General features: G+C 42.0%; 1 protein-coding gene across 3 annotated transcripts; it reads left to right on the top strand.

Moving 5' to 3' along the window:
• The first annotated feature begins 2,757 nt into the window (after positions 1–2,757).
• fbxo31 (F-box protein 31) lies at positions 2,758–11,226 on the top strand. Of its 3 annotated transcripts, none has more exons than XM_080841874.1 (10): positions 2,758–3,236; positions 4,119–4,190; positions 4,978–5,064; positions 5,978–6,054; positions 6,193–6,360; positions 6,734–6,808; positions 8,782–8,891; positions 9,119–9,272; positions 9,587–9,872; positions 10,017–11,226. In XM_080841874.1, the coding sequence occupies exons 1-10, from the start codon at positions 2,804–2,806 to the stop codon at positions 10,154–10,156; spliced, it is 1,602 nt and encodes a 533-aa protein (XP_080698000.1). In that variant the 5' UTR covers positions 2,758–2,803; the 3' UTR covers positions 10,157–11,226. The 3 variants fall into 3 exon arrangements, with proteins under 3 accessions (XP_080698000.1, XP_080697998.1, XP_080697999.1); XM_080841872.1 differs by having other exon boundaries at positions 9,587–9,918; XM_080841873.1 differs by lacking the exon at positions 4,978–5,064 and having other exon boundaries at positions 9,587–9,918.
• The last annotated feature ends 272 nt before the right edge of the window (positions 11,227–11,498 follow it).

The following is an 11,498-nucleotide window of genomic DNA, read 5'->3' as shown; positions in this document are numbered from 1 at the left end:
TCCTTGTTTGTTCTAACTTACTTGGCAAATAAAATCTGATTCTGATTCTGATTCTGATTCACTTTTATTACTTTAAATCAGTGCCACCTATCTTTGAGCTACGCAGAGTAACAATCAAGGAGCTCTATAAAGCTAATTTCCCATGTTTACTTCCAAAGCTCTCATAGAATGGCGCGCTACTTGGCTCAGGCTTGTCGGCCCTCTTCGACCAATCCTCGCCTTCTAAATCCATTAGCAACCCATTAGCCTAATAGATTTGGGCCAATTAGCCAAGGAGTGCTAGTGGACGTTGGCCAATTGCGGTGCAACTCTCCATTAGCGTTAACTTGGATTGAACTTGGATGACATTACTATGCTAAAGATAACTGAAGCTAAGACAACTCGTAAAAGTAAGTAACCACTACATGTTTTTATTTTTCTCTTAGACAGTCACAACGTTGTATTTCCATTAGTAACTTCAAGTCGTTTGATGTGGTTGTACGTTTACGTTATATGGTATATTACTTCAGTCAGCGTAGCAAGCAGTCGCTAATGGAACTGTCTATTTCTCTGACGAGCTTTCCTTTTCTCTGAAGATTTTGTGCCAGTTGGCTGGCTGTTCGAAAGCCATGCCTTGTATATGTTATACATATTATATTGATGGACAAGCTAATGTTCACGCTTTCGCTGAGGTTACGTGCTACATAGATATTTCGTCTAAACAAACTAAACCAATTTAACTTTTACATTACAAACTATTTTACGTGTAATAATCACAATATTGCTATGAATTGAAACAGCCATGTGTCACTACTATAATGTTACTCTGAGCTGAAACTACACCAGAGAGAGGTCAACATGGAGGTGTCCATCTATAAACCCTACAATATATACTGAAAGATTAGTTAAGCGCAGTGTTTACAGAAACACTCCAAAGATGTCCATTGGCAACAAGGTTATGGGATGTTATTAAGCTGTGAAGATGTGTGTGTGTGTGTGTGTGTGTGTGTGTGTGTTGTGTTTGTGTTTCTGTGTGTGTTTGTGTGTGAGTGTGTGTGTGTGTGTGTGTGTGTGTGTGTGTGTGTGTGTATGTACCTTAGTGCAACTCATCAGACGGGTGAAGAATTCGACAGGTTGTGAAGATGTAGGTGGAGCTGGTGTGCGCCATGCACTTGCCAGGATAATACACTGCAAGATGAACACACACACACATCTACAGCTCGTTGCTTTTGCTGTGCTTTTTCAGCTCCTCGACCTGTAAAGTTCCTTACGCCTGTTTGGCTGTAATTATCAATTAGTTAGCAATTCAAGAATATCCCAAAAAATCTCTATGTACTACGCATGCACATACACACAGCTAAAAAAGGCACATGTCCAAGTATTCACAGTTATTCAATTTAGTAAGTAGTTGCAGAAGGATTGTATCAGATAGCTAAGCATTTAGTTAGTTTGCTATCTGTATAAGAAAGCTGCAGTGTCACAGTGGATTGTTCAAAGCATGCTCACATTCAGTGTTTACTTGCTTATTGTACCTGTTGTATTGTTCAAGTAAGTTAGCTAATAGTAAGTATAAGCCCTTATTATAAATGTGTGCTGTGTATTTAATCTGCATTATCTAACTGCTGTAGATAATGCATGAAAAAGAGTACACAACACTGTTATCAAATTTCAGATCACAAAGAACTTTGGGTGACCTCCATTGGCAACAAGGTTGGCTAGATCCTGACCATTGTCGAGACGTTGCAGGAGGCCTATGGACCGGATTGGATGGTGTCTGGCGTGATGGAGCGGTACAAGCAGCTGTTCCACCCCTAGTCCATCTATACGTGGACTGTTGCCGCTGCATAAGTTAGGGCGCAAGCAAGCTGCCGCTCAGGTTTGCGGAGTGGCCAGACCTCCACAAATTGGTTTAGACATCTGGCACTTCATGAGGTGGCTGGCTCTCGGCAGCACCTCTGCCGCTCCTTCTCCTGTTCCAGTCAGAAAACGGACCCGCAATGTGCTACACAACACGTGCAAGAAATGCGACAGTTCAGGACAGGGGAGACTGGACACAGCCAATATTAGGGCATTATATACTGCCCCTCTGGAGGATATATAAAAAAAACAGAGGCATGGACATTGGACACTTTAATTTCTGTATATAGTTCTGTATGTTTTCTATTGTCTATAGTTGTTGTTGTTGTTGCTTATTGGCAGATTGAAGCACACAAATGTGTATGTGTCCTTAGTTTTTTTGTCTTTTGTGGATATAAGGATGTATTAACTGGATCACAAATGTTTTGTGAAACAATTAAAGTACCTCACACATTACTGTACATGAACTTTCATTGAAATATTCAATGTAGGATTATCAATATCTCACTAATATAAGGTTAATAAAAAGTAATATTCAAACAAATTCTGATTTTCAATAAAAAAAATTGAACTAAAATCATGTACACTTTAATTTCTGCTAATGGTGGGACTTGAACCTGAAACCTTGGGGTCAACTTCTCGCTCATATAAAAGCATAGGCTATAAAATCAGAAGTATAAAGTTTGAAAAATAAAAGATGTACATAAACATTAAAAAACTTCAATCATTAGACAATACAAATATCTTCCTAATTTTTTTCTCTCCTTTTTGCCTTGTTTTCCCTCTTTTTTAGTTTTTTTCCTTCTGTTTTTTTTTTTTTTGCCTTACGCATTGGCCGTGACGTTTACAAAACGTCTCTGCGTCATTGAAACACGCCCGGGCACGCACAGATCACAAAACCGAAGCAGAAGACTGCAGCCTTGACAGCTGTTGTGGTGATGTAATGGTGCCCCTTTGGTGACTACGGATGGCGGTGTGTGCCAGGCTCTGTGGAGTGGGGCAGTCACGGAGGTGTCGGAGGCGACAAAGGCCAAATCACCAGGATCAGGGAAGCGATTCTGATTCGGATATGGACGAGGAAGAGGAGGAGAGAATCGTCGGCAAACTGAAAGCCGAAGCAGGGAAGGACTGCAAGGAAAGCCTGGGTGCTGTAAGGCCTAGGCTGGAGCTTGACGCCTCAGCTAAGCTGTGCAGCGCAAATGTCAACAGACTTGGATATGAGGAAACAAATTGTGCTGTTCGACAAAAACCTCAGTCATTATTAGATCTTCCTCCTGAGCTTCTCGTTGAAATATTCTCATCTTTACCCGGTACTTCGCTGCCAAATCTTGCCCTTGTATGCAAGAAATTTAGGCAAATACTGAACACGGAAACCATTTGGAGAAGGAGATGCACGAAAGGTACATTTGGCCACTTGCATAGTCTAAAGATTGTGTGTTCCGATTAGAAACATTAATAATTTACAAATATAGGGCCGCAGTTAGGCTATAGGTGAAATTCACTGGTTACAATGTAGGTTACATGTCGTGGGGAGGGTTGTGCTGCTGCAGCCAAGGACGCATTTGACCTTAATTTGAGTTCGCAGTTGTTGATTACCAAGGACCAATTAAAGCTGCTTATGCCATTTAAAACTTGAAAACAGTGCTTTTACCTCTTTACCATTTCCAGTAACATATTTTTTAGTTATACACAAGAAAATGTGTTAATTTTCACGTGGTATTGGTTGCAGAAGTCTTATCTTTGGGGAGAAGAGCAGGATCACGTTACCTAAATTGAGTTATGAAGAAAGTCTTGGCACGTGATGTGGGAAAAAACTGACTTAGACAACACCAGCTATAGGTTGTCACATCTCAGATGCATTTGGAACCTACACATTTCTTTTTCAGATTCCTAGAGTTAAAATTAGAGTAGGAACTCTGTTCTCCACATAAACCCACAGTACATGTGCTTTGTGCAGCATCAGTTTTCTTCTGTACAGGGTTATGAGATTATATCTAGGAACATGTTTTTGACATCCTCTATCCACTGCAAGGCCCATGTCCAGAGGGTGCAGTGTTTACAGCTTTCCACCGGGTGTGTATGTAATGTGAACAAAGGGGATGCCTCAGATGCCTATAGATCAGTCCAGTCCAGTTATCTGTTGACTTGGTATCGTGTAACAAAAGTATGTATTGGTTAGGACCATAATGCCATGAAGAGATCAGTATTGTGTTCAAAATAAGATATAATGTATAATATATATCAGATTTTTGTGGTTGACTTCTCTCTTCTTCTGCATGCAGAGTTTGGCATGAAGGAGGACCTACGCAAAATGGAGCTGGTGGGGGTGTCCAGCCGGGAGCTTTATGTCAAACGTAAGTACATTGATGGCAGGAAGCCAACAAATTTGCACTGAACTGCTAACAGGTAGTGTGCATCCTTTGCACTTATTCTTATCTACCTTCATTCTATGGAAATCGTTATGACCAGGTCTGCAGTTAAGAGATGGTTTATTTTTATGTTGTTGATACATTCATCATTTAATAGTGGGTTTTAACCTCTCACGCAATCTGAAGAAGGATACATCACTCTTGTTGGTCATGCTTGTTTGGGCTACTCACTGGCAAGGTGATGAGAATAACATTAAGTGTCATGGGCAGATTGTGTGGGGGTAGGCCTTATCCCATTTGGAAATGAAAAAGCCAATGACTGTCATAGGTAGATGACTACAATCTGTTCAGCGGCAATACAATTATTTTTGTTACGGACAATGGGAGCCCTAAACAGCAAGTCAAGTTTGGTCTGAAGATTGGACAGTGTATAATATCCCTCCTTGTGTTTTAAAAGTGTAGTGATTTTCTTTTTGGGTCATTACACGCTCAGGTTTTTGGTGTGCTCTAACAGCTTAGTCATCAAACCTTCCTTAAACCTGAATGTTACAGCAACAAACTCATTTCATGCCAGAAAATTGCAAGTCCTGAAACACCCAGCATTCAGATTTAACGGGTCTCCTGCTCATGTTTCCTTCCTGTAATCCTCTCAGTGCTCCCTCTCTCACCGCACAACATTTACACTCACACCACACTTTCTGCCCCTCCCCCAAGTGAACAGTCCACCATGTTCCTCTCCTCCTGTGGTGCGTCCACCTGTGTGCCTGTGCAGGTGTGTCGCCGCGCGTGAAGTCGGGACGTTTTATGAAGCTGCTCCCCGATTACGAGCACATGGACTATCGGGACGTGTACGCACGCTGTATGTACAGCACATGGCTCTGTGCGCTGCATGTGTGTGACTCTCAAGCTTTTCTTCACACACTGAAGACAAGTGGTCTTTGTAGGCCTCTTTTCAGTCTCTTAAATTATGTATTCAATTATGTATTCAATAATGACACTATGAGAACTTCTTAGTGTAAACATTTGTGTTATGTACTTATTTATCAAGAAGTATTGGAGTGGTTGTGGTTAAGGTTTTTTGATTGCTTGTTTTCCTGTATTGACTAATTCTTCTGTCTTGATTTGTTCTGAACTCTTGTTATTAACGTGTCATACACATACTTAGGACAAACTGATTTTGCCATGCAACCATGAATAGTTAAATACTTTTGAGACATCGATGAGTTTTACGACGAGAGTGTAGTATATAATATGTTGAAGCCAGACTTTGACTTTGACTACTCCAGGCCAGCCTAGGCTCCACACTGATTGCACACATTGCACCACACTGAGGATCATTGTACAATTACTAACAGACAAATATGACCTGCATGTCACACCTACCATGGAACAATCACGCCCATCAAACAATTTCTAATAGGTAATTTTCTGTCTAGTTACATGCAGCAAACAGCGCCAACATTTTTGTTATGAAGAATTCTTGGCATAGGTTAGTCTAGAATATATGAATATGAATGTATTCAGACACACTTTTTCATTGGATCTTCATGAGAAATATATTTAATACATATATAATACATTTATTTTCAAAATCAGATGATTACAGAAATCATTTAATTTAGAAGAGAATCATTCACAGTAGTTAAATTGAATAAAACTGTCAATGCGTGTCGCTGACTCAACAAGTAGCCGACCATACAAGCCGAAGAGGTCTAGTCACACCATTCACAGACATGTCTTCCCTTTCTCTCTTGTCTTACCTTCTTCTGCAGTGCTGCACCCATTCAGAAACATCCTAGGGCTTTGGCAGCCAGACATCGGCCCGTATGGCGGACTGCTCAACGTAGTGGTATGTTAATGCACCAGTATCCCTGCATGCATATGGATGGGCATTAACTGGGGCATATTGTTGCCTAAGGGCAGTGTGGTTGCAGTAGGTTTGTTGCATTTTACGAAGTGACATTTCACCCTTTTCCCCCCCTCACAGGTGGATGGGCTGTTTATCATTGGCTGGATGTATCTTCCCCCTCACGATCCCCGGGTTGAGGACCCCATGAGACGAAGGCCCCTGTTCCGCATCCACATGTGGGAGAGCAACAGGGCAAGTGTGGAGTGCATGTATGGACACAAGGGCCCCCATAAAGGAGACGTACAGGTGTGTTAAAGTGTACAACAGTAATTAAGTTCTTTCAAAAGATTCAAGAGTGTATAGGTGTATCTGTAGTCATTGGCATGAATGTTTCAAAACAGCTGCTCCACAGGAGTTCATCAAAATGTTTCAAATGAGTGCTGATCCATGCAAACACGATGATGCTGACCTCACAGCAGAGGAAAATCAAATGTATGATCACTCAAGCAATGTTATAGGATGACAGATCAGGGTTGTCTGCAGATCACACACATGTGCTCATGTCTGTGATCTTTATGATGTTTACCAGTAATTGCTGCATTGTTACAGAACTAATGTTTGTACAGCTTGAATACACTCCTCAGTCCCTCAGCCTTTGTGTATGTGTTTCTGTTTTCAGATTGTGAAAAAAGACGAGTTTTCAACTAAATGCAATCAAACTGATCACCACCGCATGCCCGGAGGACGCCAAGAGGTGAGCCAGTCTGTCATGAGATTGAAGAGAGATTTGAGCTCTAGTATTAAATATAGTTTTGATGAATGAAGCATTCATAACAATTATTACAGTATGCGTCTTGCTCTCTTCAAATAATAAAATGTTACTTTGCTTCAGGTCTAAACATAAAATTACACAATACACAAACACAATCTTGCATATGTCTTCACAAGTGACGACTGAATAGCACAAATGTGGTCCAGCAGAGCACATTTTAAGGCATCTGATTGCTTGTACCTGTCAAGCAGTTTGAATCTCAGCCGTTTGCAATTGCCTAAATTTCATTTCAGAAGTAGCCTTAAGCTGGGGTCTCAAACTCAAATTGTCCGTGGACCGATGAGCGGCCAGTCTGGTCCGTGGCTGGCAAGCTTTTTTCAATCTGTTGGCTTGCCCATCACAATACTGTAGACACCACTTTTGAGTGTGGCAAATTATGGATTTCTTTACATACTTAAAAAAAAAACTTCCAAAAATACCAAGATTCCCTTATACAGTGTACTGATGAGGCAAAAATAGATATATTTAGAAAAGAATAGGACAGTCCTAGGCTCTTTGATTAGCATTTAAAGATTCAGCAAGGCCCATCTGTGTCAGAAACCTAGAGATGGGCATTCTTGCTTGTCGTTCTATGTTATTCTGCATATAGTACAATTTAATTATGTCAGTCTTGTCTCTGACAACAGAACAGATATGTTGTTACAGATGCCATGTTGAAGATAAGAAAAAGATTTTAAAGGAATGCAGCATGTGGCAATTAGTTCAACTGTGACCAGGGGTTGCTGTGAAAACAAATACTCCAGGTTGAGAAGCTGTGGTATGCCCGCAAGCTTTTGACCCCTGGCCAAACTCCATGAATGATTAAATCCAGAAAATTCTGCCTCAAACCTCCAATTGAAAACCCTCTTTTGTCTGACCAGTAGGTCATGCAGGGGATGTAAAGTGTTGACCATTATGCTGAGCCGCTTGTGCCACATTCTTCTCTAAACAACCAACTCTAGGTGCTCCAGAGCAGTCCCCAGCACAGAGCCAGCTTCCTCAGTTGTTCAGTTTCTTAGTGTCACTGGCTCTGATGCTGCAGCCCCGACAGTGGCTTGCAATTCACTCAGCATGCTGGCTGGTTATCAAACGCAGCTAATATGAACCATACAACTTTACCAAGTAACATGCACCATGTTATTACAGTGTCTGTGCCACTTTTTTTGTTCACTGCAATGTCCCAAACCATGCAGAGGTTATTTAAGTATGCTAAAGTAACTCAGTCAAGGTGTATGTGAGAAGGTAAAATCCCCCCTTCTCGCCGTGGCACCAAAATGGTGGTGGACTCATATTTCCCTACAAGAGCAGGAGAGATTTGGACCTCTCCCACTACAATGGTTGGGTCCAATTGACTTGATTGGCCCAATTTAGCCAGGGTTTTCAGGCTATTTAAAGGGTGCCTCAATCCTAGCCAGGCATAAGCATTTAACTATTGAAGATGCATGAGAAAACACTAACTTGCTGTGTGAACATTGTGTGACTAGAATTTGCTTGTTTTTTTAGTACTCGACGAGTACTTTTGATTTATGTTTGTTTATTTTGTGTGTGGACATGTTTTGGGGTTGATATAGAGAAGCCCCCTGTCAATAAATAGACATCTATTTGTATAAGAAAACCAACATCTCCTGCACAGTGTTTGTCTCCTCATCTTCACCACCAACTCCAGTTGCCTACATCCCAAAAACATGGGGTGACCCCCTCAGTCCCTCACATTGTATATAATCTGTAATGTGTAACACTGCTTAATTACCTAATTGTCCTCAGGGTTGCTTGTCCGTAGCACTAGGAAGCCACAGGAAAATGGCAAACTTAATGATTAAACTCTGCTGTGAATAAGTATCTGTGAGAGTATGTATGTATGTATGGATGTATGTCTGTGGATGTGTTTGGGTTCACATGCCTGTTCAAATACACAGGAGTTCAGGACTTGGCTGGAGGAGGAATGGGGGCGGACACTGGAGGACATCTTTCATGAACACATGCAAGAGCTGATTCTCATGAAGTTCATCTATACCAGCCAATACGAGTGAGTGAACTCAATTTAATAGTGCTTGCCAGTCAACATGCGTGGGTTAACCAGATTTAATGTTTACCGTTCAAGAAAAAAAGGAAATCCAATACTGCCAACAGCAAGTTCAAAAAAACATTACCCATGGACAGTCTTGAGAAGTAGACTGGCATACAGCTATAAGAGGAACATTTTAATGATGGGGGATGGTTGTTCATAAACTGTATTTGTCTCTCTTTTCCCAGCAATTGCCTAACATACCGGCGCATATACCTCCCTCCACACCTCCCCTCAGACCTTCTGCGTCCAGGACTCTTCAAGGGCACCTACGGCAGCCACGGCCTGGAGATCATCATGCTGAGCTTCCACGGGTCTAGTGCCAAAGCCACCAAACTCACTGTGAGCCGTGTTCTCTTCTCCTGTGCTCACCCAGTCTGCCTCAGCAGTGTAACGCACAACGGAGGATAGATGTAGTGTTGAGTTAGCGCTGCCATCTGGGTCAGATTATAGCAGAGGTTGTTTGACGAAGGATTACAGCATAGTCTAGTGTTATGATTATAGATCTGTTTTTTCCCCCCAACTCATCAGACCAGTGATCCTGAAGCCCTGACTAATTTCCTCTGAAAGATACTTTGGCAGTGGCTCTAGAGACCAGAAAGAAGCTCTCATAGCCAAGACTGCATCATCAGTGTCTAATGCTGCCTTTACTTTAGGGGGACCCCAATGTGCCTGCTGGTCAGCTGACTTTGGTGGTGCACCTGAACCGGCCAGTACGCCTGCCCGACCTGGAGCGGCAGTGCAGTGTGGAGGATCTCTCGCGTCTTGTGCTCGGCCACCATGAGGAGGTGCAGAGGGAAGCGCAGGGTGAGGAGGCGCAGGGGCAGGGGGCCGAAGGAAATGAGGGGACAGCGGCAGCAGAGGCACCTGCTGTGGATGCCTCGTCGACCTCAGGGGCTGCCAGGGCTACCTCAGAGGCTCAGCCCTTCGTCCTGCCAAGCGGTGTGATTGCACGCAACAAGGAATATCCCCGATCCTGCACAAAGTGGTGTGGCTCGTCCCCCAAGCACTTTCACATTCAAGTGTTTCTGGTGAGGGTTTGTTCAATGGGACAAACATAATTAACTTGTATTCTTTTTTTTGCAGTTTTTATGGGACAGGCCTCATCGCGGGACATGGCTTTACTAGTCCGGAACGCACACCAGGCCTGTTCATCCTTTTCGATGAGAACCGCTTCGGGTTCATCTGGCTGGAGCTCAAGTCCTTCAGTCTGTACAGCCGCTTGACAGACCCACTGGCTCAGGCCCTCGCCCCAAGCATGGAGAGCTTCGAGGCCATGCTTCAGAACATGCAGTCCTGGACATCCTAATGGCTACGCTGCCCTCAGACTCCAAGCCTCCACTGCTATTCTATATATTTCTGACAGACACCCACACCCATTCATACACGCACAAACACACTCTTCCACACAACCTGAAACCTCCCAGTAGGCACAGCAAACCCCACGCCACATCACAAAGGATATCTGTATTACAGCATGGCCACACAGGATGTATTATACCAAGGCTTTCTTATCAGCTTTTTATTAATTTATTTTTGTAAACTGGAGACAATGATGATGACATCACATCCATAGACTCTGGAGAATAAAAAGACTATGTGTGCCTCTAATTCATGTTAATTATATTTAAATCAAGGAACTAGTTAGGTCTGTGTTTAAGTAATGCTCTTGAAACTGTCCTGTTCTGCTCAGTATATTGTTGGGAGTCTTAGATTTCAAATGATCAAAATATCGGAAATCGAAATTCACTTATTCCAAGTTTTTTGGCAGTATAATAAATTAACTAAGACTCTCTTCTTTCTGTATGTTATACTTAATCTTTATTTTTTACTCTTCCGTGACCCTGTTGGTCTGAATTCCAATCTATCACTTATTCTTTCTTTCACGACTTGATATCAGCAGTGGTGCTACACTGAAAGCTGCCATTTTCACTGGAATTGTTCTTATCTGCTGTGTTTGTGGTAAGCTGTTTCCCAGTTTAGAGGATCTTGACTTGAGACTTGAGAAATATTCACCTGCTGTGACCTCAGATAAATTAAGGAAAAACAACACATCATTTGGGAAGTTTAAGCAGAAGTCAGGTGTTTGTCATGAAAGTTGTCATATTTATATAGATTGGGTTTTTCACCTCTAGTTTTTAATATTACTTACTTTGTCTCCAAAACTTTCCAATCTTGTTGCCGTTTCAGTAAATTACCTCACAAGAACACAATTGCTGAAGTCAGCCTGCCCAGTATGAATCATGTATAGCAAAGGATTTCATTAACTATTCCTGTAATCTGACTTGACACTAGCAGTGCATGAATATTACCATGATTTTTTTTTTTTAGGAATTATACTTGACATGTTATGTAGTACATTTTGAGGCGTTTTAATGAAAATGTCTTCGCTTCTTTTGGATTAAATCTGCTTTATGTGATGTAGTAAACCTGGCCCCTTTAGCTATGGGTGTGACCTGTGATGTACCTTCAACATTGTGTCTTAAAGACCAAAGTCGACGCAATATGGTAGAAGATAGTGGAGCAAAAATTGTACCTTAGAGGATCTGAAGGCAGGGCACATTTGTT

The sequence above is a fragment of the Sprattus sprattus genome (assembly GCF_963457725.1).
Source record: "Sprattus sprattus genome assembly, chromosome: 7".
NCBI lineage: Eukaryota > Metazoa > Chordata > Actinopteri > Clupeiformes > Clupeidae > Sprattus > Sprattus sprattus.
This window is presented reverse-complemented; position numbering and strand designations above follow the sequence as displayed.

Bases quoted from the DNA above. Each gene is read 5' to 3' on its own strand.
- fbxo31 (XM_080841872.1), top strand. From the start codon at position 2,804: ATGGCGGTGTGTGCCAGGCTCTGTGGAGTGGGGCAGTCACGGAGGTGT. The intron at 3,237-4,118 runs GTACATTTGGCC...TTCTGCATGCAG, and splicing joins GAGAAGGAGATGCACGAAAG to AGTTTGGCATGAAGGAGGAC. The intron at 9,273-9,586 runs GTGAGCCGTGTT...CCTTTACTTTAG, and splicing joins CCAAAGCCACCAAACTCACT to GGGGACCCCAATGTGCCTGC.